This window comes from Pituophis catenifer, unplaced genomic scaffold, assembly GCF_029215685.1.
Source record: "Pituophis catenifer annectens isolate HBS135680 unplaced genomic scaffold, rPitCat1.0.hap2 SCAF_1, whole genome shotgun sequence".
Lineage (NCBI taxonomy): Eukaryota > Metazoa > Chordata > Lepidosauria > Squamata > Colubridae > Pituophis > Pituophis catenifer.
The window spans coordinates 342,432,293-342,452,819 of NW_027256881.1; the positions used below are offsets into that span (position 1 = coordinate 342,432,293).

Below are 20,527 nucleotides of genomic sequence, written 5' to 3' on the forward strand. Positions count from 1 at the left end.
TTTTAGAGTGCTTTTTTAGATCAGTTTTTGGACTGCTTTCAAACCACGGCATAGGTAGTCCTCACTCAACGACCGCAATTGGGATCGGCACCTCCGTTGATGAGTAGTCATTAAGTGACTGCCCCGGACATCAAATAGAAAACACGGCAGGTTCTTAACCACAACTTCACATAAAGGCGAATTGTATTTTATTGCCAATTTTATTGCCAATTTCTCTGATACTGTGACGCTGCCACGGTCATTAAGTCTGAGGACTGGATTATAAAGCTATCTTTTCCAACATTGTAGTCATCACTAAACAGGGCAGTTATTAACTGAGGACTACGGGTATTACGATCTTGTAAATTGTCCGCTTCTTCATTTCAAATTGTATTTATTTATTTCCCGATTCCAGCAAGCAGCTTCGGCCCAGCCCCTTCGAATCTATAGATTCGCTCTAAATCCCATATATACTTCTGTGGTGAAACCGAAAAGTACATTGTGGATAACATTATGGCTAGGACATTCTAGAAAATAAAAGATGTTTTTGGAAAAATATTGCGATTGTAAAACCACGTTCCCGAAGTTGGAAAAACTAATACCGTGAATAAAATAAAAACGAATACACACAGACCCTAAGAATGACAAGGGAGTTGAAAACAGTGGGTCCTCCATCCTCAATTTACGACCACAATTGAACCCAAAATTTCTGCTGCTAAGTGAAACGGTTCTCAAGTGGGTTTTGCCCCATTTTACGACCTTTCCTGCCACAGTTGGTAAGTGAACCATTGCATTTTATGACTTTCTTGCCGCAGTTGAGTGAATCACTGCAGTTGTTAAGTGAGTCACACGGCTGTTAAGTGAATCTGGCTCCCCCCATTGACTTTGCTTGTGAGAAGGTTGTAAGAGGGGATCATGTGATCCCCGAGTCACTGCAACCATCATGAGTCAGTGGCCAAGCGTCTGAATTTTTATCACAGTCGTGTGAAAAATGGTCCCTTTTTTTCAGTGTCGTCGTAACTTCGGTCACTAAACAAACCGTTATAATTTGAGGACTACCTGTTGCCCTTTCCAACTGTCCATGTTCTCCGTTGCCTGCTCAGATATATTCGGTACCCGTTAAGTCGCTCCAATCTCTCACAACATGACAAATTTAAGCTGATACTGTTGTGGCAGACTGCCAGTCTTGGGGTAGGAGAGGAACTGGGCCCTGTTGGGCCACACCATGCCGTATGAACACAGATGCAGGTAGTCCTCGACTTACGACACCAATCGGTAGCTAAATTTTTGTTCGCAAGCAAGGCAGTTGTTAAGTGAGTCACGTCCAATTTTACCTTTTTTGTCAGTCATTGAGTGAATTTACTGCAGTTGTTAAGTGAATCATGCCATCGTTAAGCGAATCCAATATATTCCCCCCCCCCTCCCCGGTGACTTTGCTTATCGGAAGCTGACTGGGAAGGTCGCAAATGGCGATCACGTGATCCCGGGATGCTGCAGCTCTCGTAAACGCACACGGGTTACAAGGTAGTCCTTGACTTACGACAATTGAGCCCAACATCTCTGTTGTTAAGCCAAACTTTTGGGAAGTGAATTTTGGCCCATGATATGACCTTTCTTGCTGCGATTGTTAAGTGAACCACTGCAGTTGATTTAAGTCAGTAACTCAGTTGTTTAAGTGGATCTGGCTTTCCCATTGACTTTGTCAGGTCGCCAAAGGTGATCACACAGCAACGGTCGTAAGTAGGAACCAGTTGCCAAGCATTTGGATTTTGAATCGCATGATCATGGGGATGCTGCAACGGTCATAGAGTGTGAAAAACAGTCCTAAGTCACTTTTTCCAGTGCTGTTGTAACTTTGAACGGTCACTAAACGAACTGTTGTTAAGTCGAGGACTACCTGTAATTTTGAACCTTTGCTAAAGAATGATTATAAATTGTGGATTACCTGTATGCCTTAAGGACTACCTGACTCCTTAAAAGCCAAATTTATTATCTGTGTGACCAAGGCAATACAGGTAGTCCTCAACTTACGACCACAATCCAGCCCAAAATTTCTGTGGTTGAGCGAGACATTTAAGTGAGTTTTGCCCCATTTTACGACCTTTCTGGCCACGGATGTTAAGTGCAATCACTGCAATGGATAAATTAGTAACCTGATTATTGAGTGAAGCCGACTTTCCCACTGACTTTCCTTGTGAGGTCACAAAGGGGGAATCATGTGACCCCGGGACACAGCAATGGTCGTAAGTGTGAACCAGTTGCCAAGCGTCTGAATTTTGATCACATGATCATGGGGGTGCTACAAAGGTCGTTTTGTGTTAAAAAACGGTCGTAAAAGTCACATTTTTCAAGGCTGCTGTAACTTTGAACAGTCACTGTTGTAAATCGAGGACTACCTGTACCAACTTGCACACCAACTCCATGGCTGCAATCCTGACTGGGACTTCAAGTGCTGTAGCCTCAGTCTGAAAGAAAGCCAGCTCTCCTAAACATTAGAGAACTGACTTGCTTAAGGCAAGAAAAACCAAAGCCAACTACATAGCTGCAGGCTAGGTGGAACCTGGTTTAATGTCAGTAACTATGAGAGGGATCTTGGGAGTCCAGGTGGACAATCCCTTAACTATGAGCCAGCCGTGTGATGCAGCTGCCAAAAAAGCCAACACAATCCTTAGGCTGCAGAAACAAAGAGGGATAGAATCAAGATCACGTGAAGTGTTAAGACCACTTTATAAGGCCTTAAGAAGACCACACCTGGAATACAGCATCAGTTTTGGTCACCACGATGTAAAAAAGATGTGGAGACTCTAGAACCGTGATGGCGAACCTATGGCACACGTGCCACAGGTGGCACACGGAGCCATATCGGTGGGCACGCGAGCTCAGCTCCGGCGTGCATGCACACGCTAGCCAGCTGATTTTCAGGCCTTCTGGGCCCACTGGAAGTAGGAAAATGGGCCGTTTCCGGCCTCCGGAGGGCCTCCAGGGGGGTGGGGAAGGCTATTTTCGCCCTCCACAGGCTCCTAGAAAGGCTCTGGAGCCTGGGGAGAGCAAAAAATGGGCCCACCGTGCCATCGTGGGCACGCACGCACCAAAAGCGGGGGGAGTGCAGGGGGGTCACACACATATGCGTGGGGGGGTGGGACGCATAGAATTATGGGTGTGGGCACACACATGTGCAACCCCCCTGCACTCCCCCGGCTTTTGGCACATGATGGCAAAAAGGTTAGCCATCGCTGCTCTAGAAAGAGTGCAGAGAAAAGCAACAAAGATGATTAGGGGACTGGAGGCTAAAACATATGAAGAACGGTTGCTGGAATTGGGAATGGCTAGTCTGATGAAAAGAAGGACCAGGGGAGACATGATAGCAGTCTTCCAATATCTCAGGGGCTGCCCCAAAGAAGAGGGAGTCAAGCTATTCTCCAAAGCACCTGAAGGCAGGACAAGAAGCAATGGGTGGAAACTAATCAAGCAGAGAAGCAACCTGGAATTAAGGAGAAACTAACTTCCTAAGAGTGAGAAGAATTAACCAGTGGAACAGCTTGCCACCAGAAGTTGCGGGTGCTCCAACAGTGAGATTTTAAAGATGGACAGTCAGTTATCTGAAATGGTACTATAGGGTCTCCTGCTTGAGCGGGGCGGGGGGGGGGGGGTTAGACTAGAAGACCTCCAAGGTCCCTTCCAAATCTATGTTCTATATTCTAATTCTGTTATATTCTTACATCCCAAAGGGGGAAAAAAACCCTGAACCTATTGTGATTCAATGTAATACAGGTATACAAAAGGATGAAGGCTATTGCTGAGCACATTGTAAGCCGCCCTGAGTCTTCGGAGAAGGGCGGCATATAAATCAAATTAAAAAAATAAAAATAAAAAATTGTATGGGATACCATGAAAGCGTACTTGAGAGGAGTAGCGATATCGTATATGGCGTTCAAAAATAAGGAAGAAAGGAAAGTTAGAGAGGCTTATAATAGGAAGCTAGAAGAAGCAGATAGTAAACTACAAAAAAACCCGGGAGACGAGGTGGCCAAACAAAAATGGATGATGGCAAGGCATAATCTCAATATTCTGGATCAGGAGGAGTTGGCGCAAAAAATCAAGAGAATAAAACACTACCACTTTGAGAACGCCAATAAGTCTGGAAGGTGGCTGGCGTACAGATTAAAAAAAGAACAGGAAAAAAAAAATCAAATTCTTACATTAGAAGACTCCAGTGGTGATATTTTGACAAAAGAAGAGGGTAAGTTAGAAAGAGCGAGAGAATTTTATGAAGCCTTATATAAAGAGGAAGCGATCGACCCAGACAAAACTGAACAATACCTGCTGAATCTAGTTCTGATGGGTTTGTTCTATTAAAGAGGCCATTATGTCAAAATTGAAGAGCCCTCTCTCTCAACGGCAGGGGAGGGATACGACATTATCTATCTCCGGTCTACAACACGGTCCTTTCAGCAGTTCCAAAAAGGCTCCACACCCATTTCTACTATTCAGGTGACACAGACAAAAACTCCAAGCAGCCTCAACAACTCTCTAAAAGAGGTCTTCAAACTTAGCAGCTTTAAGACTTCTGGACTTCAACTCCCAGAATTCTCCAGGCAGCTATGCTTGGCTATGAATTCTGGGAGTTGAAGTCCACAAGTCTTAAAGCTGCCACGTTTGAAGACCTCTGGTCTAAAAGGATGCAAAGGACCAGCTTTGTCTGCAAGGAGTATAAATCCTTCCGTTCCCCACCGTCCAGTCAGAGCTGAAGAAGCTCCTTGGCTGAGAAGCGAAACGTCTTCAAAGAAAACCCAGAAAGTCCAGTTGCCTCTTGAAAAAAAAAGCACCTTTGGGATACCTGAAGGTAAATGAATGCACGGAAGATCCTGGGGGTTAGGAGCATTGGGCCACGGGGGGCAATTTGGGGAACAGGGCCCAGTGGTCTTTTTGCGTGGCAGTGGTGGGGCTAGGTTAGTGATTTGGGCTCCTAATCCAGGCCCAACTCCGGTCACGTGCCACAGTTCAGAGTGGCCTAGATTGGAGAAGAAAGAATTTATTTTGCAGGGTCCAATCTGGGTTGGTCATTGAGACCAGAGATTTAGTCTTTTGGACTCATCAGTCAACAGGAGTGCCGATTTACCCGTTTATGAAGTACAGGTAGTCCTCGACTTACAACAGTTTGTTTAGTGACTGGTCGAGGTCACAGCAGCACTGAAAATAGTAACTTATGACTGTTTTTTCACACTTCTGACCACTGCAGCATCCCTGTGGTGACATGATCAAAATTCAGATGATTGGTAACGGATTCATATTTACGACGGCTGCCGTGTCCCAGAGTCACGGGATCCCCTTTTGTGACCTTCTGACAAGCAAAGATAACGAGGAAGTCAGATTCACTTAACAGCCATGTTACCAGCCTAACAACTTCAAGCAATTCACTTAACAACTGTGGCAAGGGAGGTTGTACAACGGGGCAAAATTCACTTAACAACTTTTCACTTAACCACAGGAATTTGGGGCTGAATTGTGGTCGTAACTGAAGGACTTCAGGTAGTCCTTGACTTACAACAGTTCGCTTAGTGACCGTTCGAGGTCGTAACGCCACTGAAAAAAGTGACATCACATTTTTTCACCTACAACACTTAACAACGTCCCCATGGTTACATGATTAAAATTCAAATCAAATTGCCAAGTGGTTCATATTTATGACGGTTGCAGTGTCCTGGGGTCATGCGATTTCCTTCTGCGACCTTCTGGCAAGCAAACTCCATGGGCAAGCCAGATTCACTTAAGGACCGTGATTTGTCCACTTAATGCAATGATTCACTTAACAACTCTGGCAAGGAAAGTCGTAAAATGGGGCAAAACTCGCTTAACGAATGTTTCACCTCACAACATAAAGATTTTGGGCTCAATTGTGGTCGTAACTCGAGGACTACCTGTTATCTGTACTTAGGAGGCGAGGGTTTGACAGCACAAGGAAACAACAGTCAAAGATTTAATAGCAAGCCACCAACACCCCATTTTTCCTCAGCTGAAATAGCTCCCTTCTGCTGCCACGAGAAGGGAAAAAATTAGCGACTGGATCACTGGACACGAGGCATGTCAAGAGCGCATTTTTGTTTCAATCTGCAGAGCAAGAGACCTTTGTGTTCCTCAGCTATACTAGGAGGTTTCCAAAGCAATACAGAAATGCGAACTTCAAAGCTACCTGAGCGGTAACTTGCTCTTAACCGCCAGAGGTGTTCCATTTTGGTGACATTTAAGACTTGTGGACTTCAACTCCCAGAATTCTGGGAATTGAAGGCGGACAGGTCTTGAAAGTGGCCACCGTCTGTACAAATCCCTTTCCTGGGAGTCTGTAGAGATTGTCAGTCATCCAGGCCATGGTTATCCATCCCAAAGGTGCTTTTTTTAGGAGGCAATTGGACTTCCCTGTTTTTCGTTTGAAGATGTTTCGCTTCTCCTCCAAGAAGCTTCTTCAGCTCTGGCAGGATAGTGGGGAAGGGAAGGATTTATATTCCTTGCAGACAGCTTTGTCATTTGCATCTTTTAAAGGGGCGTTGAGGCCACTTGTAGGTTTATCTGTGTCCTCAGGCCAGGGGTGAAATGTAAAATTTCACCCCTGCCCTGCCTGGTGGCTCAGCAGACTGATAGCATTGTGATTAACACCAGCTGTCTGCAATTACTGGAAGTTCGAATCTCACCAGGCTCAAGGTTGACTCAGCCTTCCATCCTTTCTAAGGTAGGTAAATTGAGGACCCAGTTTGTGGGGGCAATAAGCTGACTTTGTATAAATATACAAAAAAGTATGGAGGCTATTGCTTAATGCATTGTAAGCCGCCCTGAGTCTCCGGAGAAGGGCGGCATATAAATCAAATTAAAAAAAAAAATGTTACTGCCGGTTCTGTGGGCGTGGCTTGGTGATGGTGGTGGTTAATGTGACTGAGTGGGCGTGGCCAACTTTTTATTTTTTAACTTTTAAAACCATTTTTTCTACCACTTCTTCGGCCGAAGAGGTTGTTTAAAAAAAAAAATGCTTTTAAAAGCATTTTTTCTACAACCTCTTCGGCCAGAGGTTGTAAAAAAAAAATGCTTTTAAAAATAAATAATCTGATAATCGCGCGGCTCAGCTGGGCATGGTGGTGGTGGTGGGGACGCAGGGATTTTTGCTACTGGTTCTCCGAACCACCCGCCGCCATTGCTATCGGATCGGGTGATCCGGTCAAAACTGGGAGCATTTCATCCCTGCCTCAGGATCAGGAAAAAATTGCAGACTACAGGAACCAGGAACATCACTCAGGTGACCTTGAGGACACATATAAACCTACAAGTGGCCTCAATGACTCTCTCAAAGAATGCAAATGACCAGTATAAATCCTTCCATCCTCCACCATCCAGTCAGAGCTGAAGAAGCTTCTGGGATGAGAAGTGAAACGTCTTCAAAGAAAAAACAAGAAAGTCCAGTTGCCCTCTTTTGAAAAAGCACCTTTGGGACTTTTCCCGGGTGGTGATTTAGGCAGGCCGCTTCCTGAAGAGCCCTCAGAAGCAGTATCCGGGTGATTGTAAATTGTACTTTTTTTTCCTTTATTTATAGAAAATGGAATGCCTCGTAAAAGAAACACGTTTTCTTTGAAAGGATGAGCGTGTGCGGCAGCACCTACAGAAACACGTTACAAAAAAAAAAAAAAAATGAATGGCTTCACATACTGAGCTAGGAAGTGAAACAATGAAGGTTAACTTAAGAGTCACAGTCAGTGGTACACTGAGTCGTAGTGTCGAGTATCTTTGTCCCTCGTCTTGGTTGCCATTTGTACAGTTAAAAACAATAAAAACATTCAATAGTGACAGCTGAACCGGGGATCGTTGGGTCGGTTTCCCCTCTCTTGTCCAGCAAAGCCCTCTCCCTGGGCAGTCTGTTCCTGCCGGCCACCTGGGATGAATCCTTGTCTGGAAAAGAGAGAGACAGAGAGAAAGAGAGACCACCATGAGAAGGGGAGGACCGCAGGCCAGGAGCCCTGTTCCCATCCCCAGCTGCGCTCCATCCTCCTTCCTCTTTTGCAAGGAATTATCCACTCTGGTTGCAGCCCTGAATTGTTCAGGCCAGGTGAACTTTGCTGCACCAGTTTCCTAACCTCGCCAACTTTTAACAGCCAGGATGGGTGGACTTTTAATTCCCAGAAAGGATGTGTGAATTCCCAGAATTCGACAGCCAGAATTGTGTGTGGGCTTCAACTCCCAGAATTTCCCAGATGAGATGAGTGGATGTCAACGCCTAAAATTCTCCAGCTGGGATGTGTGTGTGACTTCAATTCCCTAGCTAGTATCCAACTTGGGGGAATTCTGGGAGTTGAACATCGTTCGGTCCCAAAGTTGAGAAACGTTGGCCTGGACAGTCCCTCCCTTCCCTCCAAGGAAAGGCAAGGAAAAAAATAAAGTGATCCAGGACCCTAAGGTTGAATTGGAAGGAAAACACGGATCTAAAACGTAGAAAAGGGGCCCGTAGGGTGCTCTTAAAAGCGCAGCTAGATAATGCAACATTTAAAAAACCCTCCAAACGGCGTGCTGGGAGAGGAAGGGCCGGTTTGGGAAGCAGAGGGGGAGACTGCTGTATAAAAAAACCATTTAGGTTTGCTATTAGGTCAAATGCATAATGAGAAAAGGTTAACCTTACTCTGAATTCAGAAGGCTGAAGGCTTCTTACCCAGACATTCCACCTCGCGGCATTATGTGGCCACGCCGTTCTCTGCCCCCACCTAGAAAAGATGGGAGTAATTCACACTTGCAGGTCTGAATCGCTCTGAAACTATCTGTCATGTTTCCTCCACTCTAGATTCCTCCATTCTAGATTCGAACAGAAAGGAAAAGGAACTCTTGGAAGGAGAGCAATTCTGAATTTGTGGGGTCCTTGGTGCTCTCTGCCCTTGTAACGGGACTAGGGGGTGACATGATAGCAGTGTTCCAGTATTTGAGGGACTGCCACAAAGGAGAGGGGGTCAAATTATTCTCCAAAGCACCTGAAGGCCAGACAAGGAGCAATGGATAGAAAGTAATGAAGGGAAGAAGCAACTTTGAACTAAGGGGAAATTTCCTAATAGCGCTAACAACTTGCCTCCAGAAATTGTTGGTGCTTCATCACTGGAGGTTTTCAAGAAGACACTGGACAGCCATTTGTCCAGAATGGAATAGGTAGGGCAGTGATGGCTAACCTTTTTGACATTGCGTGTCAAAAGCGAGGAGAGCACTGGGGGCTCACATGCATGCGTGCCCACACCCAAAATTCTATGCGCCTCCCCTGCGCATGCATGTGCACCCGCTTGTGCTCCCCCCACTTTTGGCACGCGATGGCCTGGTGGGCCCGTTTTTCATCCTCCGCAGGCTCCAGAGCCTTCCAGCCTGTGCAGCTGGCACTTGAGTCAGACAATGAGGAGGCTGGAGAAGATGTGGTTCCAGAGGCAGGGATTCAGCCAGGGCCTTCAGAACCTCCAGAAGCTCCTATAAGTGAAGAGGAAGAAGAGGAGGAGCCTCTTCTCGATGCACAGGCACGCAGAGCTGCCAAAAGGCAGGAGTGGCTCCTCAGGAGGAGGTCTCCTCGAGAGTAAGGCTTGGGGCCAATTGGCCACTCCCTTAGCTTATTTAAGGAAGGACGACAACTGAGGCAATTTGCAGGAAACAACTTCGTTCATATTCCTTTGTGTCTGGATCTTAGTGCTCTTATCAGTTTCCTGCAAATGGCTTCTGGGCTTTCTGCCAACCATAGTAAGATTAAGATTATTTATTCTTTGGATTCTGGCAGGCTGTTAAGAAAGTTAATTAACAGCCTTTGTTTTTTAAAAAAAACTCCTGATTTTATTTTAGTAAACTAAGGTTTGTACAGACTGTGTGTGTGCTGCGTTCTTTGGGGTCCGTAGCTGGGGCAGAACAACCTATCAGACTTTGGGAACACAGTTTCTTCCTTCATAAGAACCCATCTAAATAGCAATCCCAAAAGCTGTTTGAGCTGCAGCACCGACTGATCTCTCCTTCTGCCCAAATGGAAGAGCCCTAACATCAACTACAGAAGGAACAGACACAGGGATCTTTCTGTGCCCCCACAACAGGCTTGGCTGCCCTGGGACTGGACAGCTGAAAGGGCAGAATATCTGGACATTAGCCAGGGGACACTAAGCCCTATTCAAACAAGGACACACACACACACACACACACAAAAAGTGGGGGGAAAGATTGGTCAGCTCAACGTTCAAGAAATGACTCTCCATTTCTTCAAATCATCCTTCGTCACTCCATTCGTTTCAAAAACAGTAAGCCTGAAGGAAAGTCCTTAAAAAAAAAAATTGTGGAAATTGTAGGAGACCATACAGGCCGTCCTTGACTTATAACCGTTCGTTTTGTAATGAAGTTACAACAGCCCTGGAAGTTACAACAGCCACTGCAAAATGTGACTTGCGACCGTTTCCCCCCCCCACACATCCCTGTGGTCATGTGATCAAAATCTGGATACTTGGCAACTGGCATGTATTGATGATGGTCGCAGTGCCCCGTGTGTGTGTGTGTGTGTGTGTGTGTGTGTGTGTGTGTGTGTGTGTGTGTGTGTGTGTGACATGATCCCCTTTTGTGACCTTTCCAATAAGCAAAGTCAGTGGGGAAGCCAGATTCACTTCACAACCGGGTTGGTAACTTAAAAACGGCAGTGATTCGCTGAACAGCTGTGGCAAGAAAAGTCATAACAGGAGGCAAAACTCACTCAACAACTGTCTTGCTCATTAATGGAAATTTTGGGCTCAGTTGTGGCTATAATTCGAGGACTACCTGTAATCTGAAGAATGGAGAAAGCTTAGAGCAGGGGTCTAAACCAGAGCAGACCCCTGGCTTAGAGGATAAATAAATAAGTAGACATATAAATATTTTTCTCCCTGGCGTTTCTCTTCTGTACAGAATAGGATCCTAGAAGGTTCAACCTTGTCCTATGTCCTATCCCCAAAGCCCCAAAGGAAAACCACAGCTGTGAAGGGAACAAAATGAATTACCTCGCCATCGCTCATGTTCACGTCCTGGTGGGCCCCCATCATCGTTGCTTGGCCAGGAGCGATCAGGGTGGCCTTCAAATTTTCTAATGTGATCCCCCCAGTCACGTCCATCTCTGAAAGGTAAAGGAGTTTAGGAGGCTGTAAAAACTACCCACAGAAGAGAGAGCTTATATGGTAAATGTTTAAAAATACCGTATTTTTCGGAGTATAAGACGCACCGGGGTATCAGCCGATGTTACCGTATCAAAACATTTATTTGGATGAGCCAAACTCCCCCCCCCCCCATTGTTAGGACTGCTGAACGCTAAAGAAGCAGCTGTCTTCTCTGCAACATTCTCACTGAATTTACAAATGCAAAAAAAAGTGTTGCTTTTCAGAAGGCTGTCCAGAAAAGTTCAGTTGAAATCTCCTGCTGAAGTTCCCATGATGGTCCATGGTGAGGGAGGCCAGCCCTGACTCCCCTGCCTTCTGGTTAAGACCTGGTTCTGCCAACTGGCCTGAAAGGAAGTGTGTGTGTGTGTGTGTGTGTGTGTGTGTGTGTGTGTGTGTGTGTGTAAAAGTGTCATGCTACCCCTGGAGTGGTTGGGGAGTTGAAGGCGCTTCACTCAGCCTTTTAACTGTTCTTTTTAACCCTGTTTTAATCTGGTTTTGAACTTTGTTTTGAATTATGGCCTTTACGACACGTTACTGTTTTATTTGTAAACTCCCCAGAATCAAGGAAATATGATGGGTGATGGAGAAATTTCATTAATACATAAACAAACCAGCAATAGGAAATGTCGCTTAATAGAATAGAACAGAATTCTTTATTGGCCGAGTGTGATTGGATACACAAGGAATTTGTCTTTGGTGCTCTCAGTGTACATAAAAGAAAAGACGTTCGTCAAGAATCATAAGGTACAACACTTAATGATAGTCACAGGGTACAAATAAGCAATCAAATCATACTAGGAAACAGTCAATATAAATTATAAGGATACAAGCAACAAAGTTATAGTTAATGTCCACTTGCTTAGCAACTGTTTGAAGTTTCAACGGACCCTTGAAGAGCTACCGTATTTCTTCAAAAATATGACCAGGTCTTATTTTCTTTTGACCCCCGAAAAAAAGGCTAGGCTTTCTTTTCGAGGGGTGTCTTAATTTCCATCCCACACGCCTGACTTGGCCACTGGTCCGCTTCTTTCGCATCCGAAAAGAGCGAGCGTTGTGACCCATGTGCCTTGCGCACCCTTGCCTACCTGTAACGGTCACTCCAGCTACCGGTAGCAGTCCACCCCAAAAAGCCTGCTGTCGTCCACTCCGGCAAGCCTGGCCGTGCATGCGCTTAAATAGGGCCAACTTTGTGGGGTAGGGTTTAATTTTAACGCATGCGCACAAAACAGTGCTGGGCCTTTTATTTGTGGGCGGGTCGTGTTTTAGGAGAAACACGATATTTTATGACCCGTTTTGGAATTTCAAAGGCTGCATTCAATTCTGTGGTCACATGACTGCATTTTAGGGATTTGGCAAGGCTCACCTTTATTCCCCCGGCTGCAGCATTCTTCAGTCACATGACAGGGACTTACAATGTTTTCTGCCAGTTTCTAGTCTTTTCTAGCAAGAAATGCCCACAGGGAATACATTGATTCACTTAATCACTCCCAACGGTAGTTATGCCTGGTCCTGGGGAGATTGGGCCATCCTACTGCTCCTGTGGTCATATGAACCTACCTGGGTGCTTGGCAACCTGTTTGCACTTAAACCTGTTTGCCAAGTGCAGCCCGCGATCATCGTCTGCTAACTTTCCTGATGGATTCCACAGAAAGTCAATGGGGAAGCCAGCAGGGAAGGTTGTAGATCACTGGGGTAAGTCTCCTCCACTCTCAACCCCCCACCCCCCCGGGGCCCTGAGCACTCACATCACCCTGGAGGGGGTCACCCTATTCTCCGAAGGCAGGACAAGAGGGAACGAGCCTTGGTAATACAGTGGTCTAAAGCACCCTGTTATTAAGACCAGTTGCCTGCAATTACTGCAGGTTCGAATCTCGCCAGGCTCAAGGTTGACTCAGCCTTCCATCCTTTCTAAGGTAGGTAAATTGAGGACCCAGTTTGTGGGGGCAATAAGCTGACTTTGTATAAATATACAAAAGGATGAAGGCTATTGCTTAGCGCATTGTAAGCCGCCCTGAGTCTCTGGAGAAGGGCGGCATATAAATCAAATTAAAAAACAAACAAACAACAGATGGCAATTCCTCAAGGGGCGAATCAATCTAGAATTAAGGAAACATTTCCTGACAGAAAAAACGAGCCTGGATAGCTCTGCAGACAAAGGCACTGTAATTTAACACCAGCTGTCTGCAATTAAAGTAAGTTCGAATCTCACCAGGCTCAAGGTTGACTCAGCCTTCCATCCTTTCTAAGGTAGGTAAATTGAGGACCCAGTTTGTGGGGGCAATAAGCTGACTTTGTATAAATATACAAAAGTCTGAAGGCTATTGCTTAACGCACTGTAAGCTGCCCTGAGTCTCCAGAGAAGGGTGGCATATAAATCAAATAAAAATAAAAAATTAACCAGTGGAACCGCTTGCTCTAGAAGTTGTAGGTAATTCAGCACTGGAGGTTTTCAAGAAAAGATTGGACAGCCATTTGTCTGAAATAGCCTAGGGCAGTGGTGGCAAACCATTTATTTACCAAGTGCCGAAGAACGCGCTTCGCGCGCTGGCGTGCCATCCGCAGTAACGGATGTGCTGCCTGCGCAATCTCACCATCTGCGCATAGCTTTTGTGTGCGCAATGCACGTCCACAAACGCTCTCTGCGCATGCGTGCACCAGTCATAGTGCTCATGCGCAGGAGAGCTCCGGAGACCAGCTGGGTCCCCTGAACTGCGCACCGGAGGCTTGAACACCAGCTGGGGCGCACACGCATATGCAGTTTCAGGTGAGCTTGGCGACGGCTCTGCGTGCCACTTCCGGCACGCGTGCCATAGGTTCGCCAACACGGGTCTAGGGTTTCCTGCCTGTGGAGAAGGTTGGACTAGAACACCTCTAAGGTTCCTTCCAATTCTATTATTCTGTTAAACTCTCACCCACCTTCCTCAACCCCTGCGGGCACCTCTTATGTCCTCCACCAACCCACATGGAACATTTTGTATATCTTCAACAACCCCCCGCCCCCCCAACAGCAGCCACTTACCTATCTGAAGGCCTGGGACTTGCAACTTCCTGTCAGCTTCCTCACTGGCTGTGGGAAACTGGCAGGAAGTTGCCTAACCTAACGACCGAGGGGTTCTGTTAGGATGTGGTTTGAGCCTAACAAGTTGTCCAGGCAATATATGTGTACTGTAACTTTAATCTGTAAATGTATTATGTGGCTTTAAAGTTTTCTTGCTGATTTATTGTAATGCTGAGTCATGCTGTAATTAGGTAATGACTGGTTGTGAGAGTATTTAAGCAAGGTATTGCAACGTGTTCAGTTGCTGCTATGATATGCTGCCATTGTGTATGGAGCTGATGTGATATGCTGCCATAGTGAGGAGTTGCTAACATTCTGCTAATCATCGTTGGATGGATCTGTTACCATCGTGGTTTGTGAACCAGAGTGAGTTTGTTATTCTAACCAACTGCTCTCTGTTTGGTAAGAAGATATCTGTAACTACTGGACTGATTTAACTGGCAAAGACTTGGAATTTGTTTAAAGACTATGAGACTGTTATTTCTACTATAAAAGTAAGCTTTTGATAAACCAGTTTGCATATCTCTTATTCATTGTTCTCAGCAACGTTTCCTTGTGCTGGTTGGTAACACAACAATATCCTTAACAGGTTCAATTAACAAAGGGACTGCAGGGATTGATCCTTTGCTAAATGATACAGTTGTACTTATGACCAGACCGCTTAACAAAGGAAATTCTAGTCTCGACTGCTGTTGTACGTCAAGGACTCCTTGCACCTATATTCTGCTTGTAACTTAATGTTGTGATCCGCCAGCAGCCTGCGGAGCTGGCAGCAGAGTCAGACAGTGAGGAGGCTAGGAGGAACCTGGGCCAGTCCTGGAGTCTGGGGAAGGCCCATATGAGGGCTCTGCGTCGGAGGCAGAGATGGGGCCAGGGCCATCTGGGACTGATGCACGGACTCTGGAGCCCCCAGAGTCAGACAGCAGAGAGGCAGAGGAACAGGAAGAGTCTGTTCCTAGTGCACGCATGCGCAGAGCTGCCAGAAGGCAAGAGCAGCTAAAGCAAAAGGGACAACTCGGGAGTAAGACCAGGAGATGACTGGGCCCTCCCATAAGGCTTAAAAGGGAAACAAAGGCACTTGGGGCCTTTTGCAGGAAAGCAACGTTGCTAACTCTGTTTCCAGTCGGCATCTCTTGTTTGTTTCTGAACTCTGTGGGGCTTTGCCAAGTAAGGCCTTTGGCAGGGTGTCAAAGAAGATAAAGGTTGGTGATTATCCCGATGGACTTCTTCCGAAGGACTTGTTTTGCAACTAATTAGGACTCAGCTGGGAATGAACGTAATTCTTAGCTGTTACAATAGAATAGGTTTGTTTGGGACTAATTGTATCTTGTAATGACTCAGTAAGCCTAGGTCACAATATTTAACTGGTTTCTGGACTCCACCATTTGAATGCAATCACCCGCAAGCCACTCACCGGGACTGTGGAGGTATTCTCCGCCCCTCGTTCATGCGCCTGTCCGACCCATAGCCGCCCCAGCCGTCTCTGGAGTGGCGATCTGGATCCCTGTGGCGTTCCTCTGCATAGTGCTGAAAGAAGGGAAGGAGACAAGAACAGCAATGATCCAACAGGTATATGGAGGTGTCAGAATATTCATGACTGGGAAGACATAGTAACAAGGTCAGCCAATGAACAGGCATGGCAACAGATCAGCCAATGGGAGCTGAATTGGAAACTGAAACTGGAAGGAGCCTGGGCGTGGCTCTGCAGCTTTAAGCTCTGTGCTCTGAGTCTAGCAAACAAATCTGGCCTTGTCTGCCCCTCTGAACTGAACTGAACTAATCTCTCCCCTCTAGAACCACTCTAGGTATTGTACATTTATTCATGTGTTATTATGTATATAAAGAAGTTAATGAATCTTGCTGAATCAAGTTATCTGTGTGTGCTTTCTGGATTTGATTTTTGCAACAAACTCTGACAGGAGGAATACCAGGTGGGGTGCAGCCAAAGATTTTTGAAGCCACGCAGCAAGTTCCTTACTATAAGGAGAAGATAAAAGGCAGGGAAGCGGCACAAAGGCTGTGTAGCAGGTATTTCAACAAGCTTTTTTTTTTGCCTGGTGGCTCATTTGTTCCTAAAGGAAACACGAGAAGCTTACAAGCCACTGAACTAAGAACATAGCCTGAAGCATTGGGACTTTTAAAAAGGTTTTAGAGCTTTCAAAAGCTGCAAAGCACTGCTTTCTCGAAAGTGCTCCAGAGTGTTAAGAAATTCTAGAACCAGATATTTATGTTGGTTCAGAAAATTTTGAAAAATGTGTATAAGATTGAAACTTGAAGCTTTTTTTTTTTTTTTTAAGGAATGACAGATTACACAGAATCATAGGATTCTGGAAAAGACCTCAGAGGTCTTCTAGAACAATCCCCCGTTCAAGGCAGGAGATGTTATACCATCCCAAAATAACAGTATAACAGAGTTGGAAGGGACCTTGGAAGTTTTCCAGACCAACCCCTTCCCCAGTCAAGCAGAAAACCCTATACAATTTCAGACAAATGATTGTCCAATCTCTTCTTAAAAACCTCCATTCCGCACCATCCAGTCAGAGCTGAAGAAGTTTCCTGGATGAGAAGTGAAAAGTGAAATAAGAAAGTCCAGTTGCCTCTCGAAAAAGCGCCTTTGGGACAACCATGATCTGGATGGCTGAGAATCTCCTTAGACATTGAGCTATGCACTTTGAGATGAACACCCTTCGAATGGTGTGGGAGTATGAACGGATTTCCAGAAAAACTGCAGACCAGAGGAGCCATTTGCACTTCAGTTTGAGAGGCAGACAACACAGACTCATCCCCAACAGCCTGCTCCTGTGTTCAATAATGAAGGGACACAGGGCAGAAAACATCTTGCAGAAAGCACAGCTCCACAACACAGTCCTTTCAGCAGTTCCACAGCCATTTGCACTACTCTGGTGACCCTGAGGACACAGATAAACCTCCCAAGTGGCCTCAAAGACTCCCTAAAAGAAGGCACTGCCTGTAAGGAATATAGATCCTTCCATTCCCCACCATCCAGTCAGAGCTGAAGAAGCTTCTTGGATGAGAAGTGAAACGTCTTCAAGGTAAAACAAAGTAAGTCCAATTGCCTCTTGAAAAAAAGCATATTTGGGACAACCATGACCTGGATGGCTGAGAATCTCCATAGAGCTCCCTCTATGGGAGGTAGCTCCTGAAGGTAAGTCATTTCATTGATTGATTGTTCTCAGTGTCAAGCTTTCATCCTATCAAATGCACAATGAATGTGACTCACCTGCCTCTCTCGGTCTCCCATCATCCCCCGTGACCCTTCTCTCCTGGGAAAAAAATACAGCCATGTCAAATTTTTGACCTGGATTGATCCCCAATAAATTGGCATTAGCAATGGAAATTGTGGTCCCATTTCTGGTTTTAAGCTGAGGACTCTCTGTATTTCAAATATTCAGGAGCAGAGTTAGGGCTGGGGTGACAAATATTTTTTTCCAAAAATTATGCTGAACAGGAATCCCTCGTGGAGAAAAAAAAGATTGTCTGAACTTCGCCTGAACAGTACTCTGCTTCTAAACATTTGAAATACAAAGAGTTGGAATATTATATTAAATTATATATTCTGAGCTGAGAATATTATATATTAATATCCACGTGGTCTGCTAGGCCCTTTAACCAGAACCCTTTTCTCTCTCCAAGTCCTTAGCAACTGAGGAAAGAATTTCTTCTTCTAGATAAAGGGATCTCCAAATTCAGCAACTTTTAAGACTTGTGGACTTTAACTCCCAGAATTCCTCAGCCAGCCATGTTGAAGGGAATGATACCAAACAGAATCCAATAAAAGGGTTAATACACTGCACCTCCTCAGGGAGAGGGGGAATAGATCCATGCAGTTAATTTAACAACTTCTGTCTTTAAAAAATCATGTTCATTATAACACGTTAGGGTGTGAATTGTCACTTTCTTAAGTGGCAGGCAAGCAGCAGATTTATGGGGAAGGAAAGAGGATTAAGAGACCAGCAGCTGGACAGAGGAATGGCTCAGGGATGGAGGAAAGGAGAAAGCTAATGTGGTTGAACCCTCAAATCCTTTTTGTGATAAACTTAAACCAGGTGTGTCCAACCTGCAGCCCACTGGAAAGCTAGTAATGAACCTCACAAGATAATAAAAAATATAGAAAAATAAAGGAAGTTTGTTATTGATATACATTAACTACCACATTTTTCGGACTATAAGACGCACTGGAGTATAAGACGCACCTTAGTTTTTGGGGAAGAAAATAAGAAAAAAACTGATTGGGGGTGGATCAGCCTCCTGGAATACCCCCAATCAGTTGTTCCCAGAGGTGAACTTTAGCAACAGGTTTGTTGTTTGTGAGCTCTGCACCTTGCTTTTTTCCCAGCCTCTCAAATGGAGGTTTCAGAGGCTTTTTTCAGCCTCTGAAACCTTTGTTTCAGAGACTGGGCGGGGCTACATTCGGTGTATAAAACGCACCCAAATTTTCACCCTCTTTTAGGGGGGGAAAAGGTGCATCTTATACTCTGAAAAATACGGTAGTTTATATATTTTATGTGGCCCCAGATAAGTCCTTTTCACTCAGTGTGGCTCAGGTAAGCCCAAAGATTGGACAACCATGAACTCAAAACTGTTGTTTTGATAATGAAACCAAATGGAGAGACTACAGGTAGTCCTTGACTTACAACAGTTCATTTAGTGACCGTTCAAAGTTACAATGGCACTGAAAAAAGTTGACTTAGGACCGTTTTTCAGTTACAACCTTTATGATATCCCCATGATCATGTGATCAAAATTCAGATGCTTGGCAACTGACTCATATTTATGACGGTTGTAGTGTCCCCGGGGTCATGCGATCCCCTTTTACGACTTTCTGACAAGTGAGGTTAATGGGGAAGCCAGATTCACTTGACAACCGTGTCACTCACTTATCAACAGCTGTGGCTGGAAAGGTCGTAAAATGGGGCAAAACTCACTTAACAAATGTCTTACTTAACAAAGGAAATTTTGAATTGTTGTAAGTTGTGGTTGTAAGTTGAGGACTACCTATATATAATGCTTTCTCCCTATCTATCAAAAGCAGAACAGGTAAAAAAGGTGACAATATTTATATAAGATTAAATTTCAATTTGTGAACTCCTAACTTAGGGTCAAGTGGGTTGTTAAAGGACATTTACCTCAATTTAAACATAATAAGGGTAGTCCTTGACTTATGACATAATTGAGTTTGGAATGAAACAGGTCACATGATTGTAACTTGTTTTTATGACCTTTGTTATTGCGGTTGTTAAGTGAATGTGGTGAAGGTCATGAAGCGAATCTGTTTTATCCAATGAGCATTTTTTTTTTTTTACTGGAAACACTGAAAACCAGCAAAAATCCCCCTTGAAATTTACGGTCACATGACTGGGAATGCTGCAAACAGCCGCAATGACCAGTCAGTCGCCAAGTGGCCTAAATGAGATCACAGGACCATGGGGTGCGTGGTCTCTGTGGTTGTGAGAACTTTTGAAATTGGCATGATGTACCTTTTGCGAGGGTCAATAGTAACCTGGAACGGTCGTAAAGTGAGGACTACCCGTGATCCACTCTTCTGCAGGTACACTTGAGGTTGAACAAAAAACTCCCCCCAACAGGAAAACAAAACGTTTCGGTCGCTGGCTTACCTGTCTAGAGGATGGCCCTGGTACCGTCCGCGTTCCCTGTGATCAAAGTCATGGAACCGATCCTGGCGGCCGAAATCGGAGCGGTGACGATCGTCCATTGGCATCCGCTTGGCTTCTGGCCAGTAGGGATCATCCCTCCTGCAAGCAACATGGAGGTCAAGAGACCAGCTTAAAAAAACTTTCCCCCTGATCTCCTCTAAGTTGCTGCTGGATGCAATATAAGGGGGTGAAACCTGATTCACAATAAAGGAGAATGTTTGTAGCTCAAGGTTGAAATGAGGGGGTCCTTGGTGCTCTCTGAGCTTGGTTACTTTTTTGGCAGATGTTTCATTACCCGAACTAGGTAACATCATCAGTGTTAGAAGGGAGTGAAGTTTGTGGAGAGGAGGAGAAAAGGACTGTGGGGTCCTTGGTGCCCTCTGAGCTTCCTTGTTTCCTTGCAGACATTTCATGACCTAATAAGGTAACATCGTTGGTGCTAGAAGGGAGTGAGGTTTGCAGAGTGGAGGGGGAGGAGGATTGTGTGGTCCTTGGTGCTCTCTGACCTTGCTTGTTTTGTTGCAGATGTTTCGTGACCCATTTAGGGAACTTCATTAGTGCCAGAAAAAGAGCAAACCCCACATTCCCTTCTAGCACTGATGATGTTACCTGTTGTGGCTCCGTTACCAGAGCCTGTGTCATCGGCAGGAGAGGAC

At 45.2% G+C, this 20,527-nt stretch overlaps 1 protein-coding gene across 4 annotated transcripts in view; it reads right to left on the bottom strand.

Moving 5' to 3' along the window:
* Window positions 1-7,518: 7,518 nt before the first annotated feature.
* LOC139317437 (scaffold attachment factor B1-like) overlaps window positions 7,519-20,527 on the bottom strand; it is a 34,637-nt gene continuing 21,628 nt past the window's right edge. For 3 of the 4 annotated variants that reach the window (XM_070944507.1, XM_070944500.1, XM_070944518.1), the window contains exons 16-21: window positions 19,833-19,970; window positions 17,438-17,480; window positions 15,611-15,723; window positions 10,986-11,098; window positions 8,663-8,714; window positions 7,519-7,908 (exon numbers count right to left, since the gene is read on the bottom strand). In XM_070944507.1, coding sequence (XP_070800608.1) covers window positions 7,797-7,908; window positions 8,663-8,714; window positions 10,986-11,098; window positions 15,611-15,723; window positions 17,438-17,480; window positions 19,833-19,970 — 571 coding nt within the window. In that variant the 3' untranslated portion in view covers window positions 7,519-7,796. Of the gene's footprint in view, window positions 7,909-8,632; window positions 8,715-10,985; window positions 11,099-15,610; window positions 15,724-17,437; window positions 17,481-19,832; window positions 19,971-20,527 lie in introns of all 4 variants that reach the window. The other variant, XM_070944512.1, reaches the window with a different exon arrangement.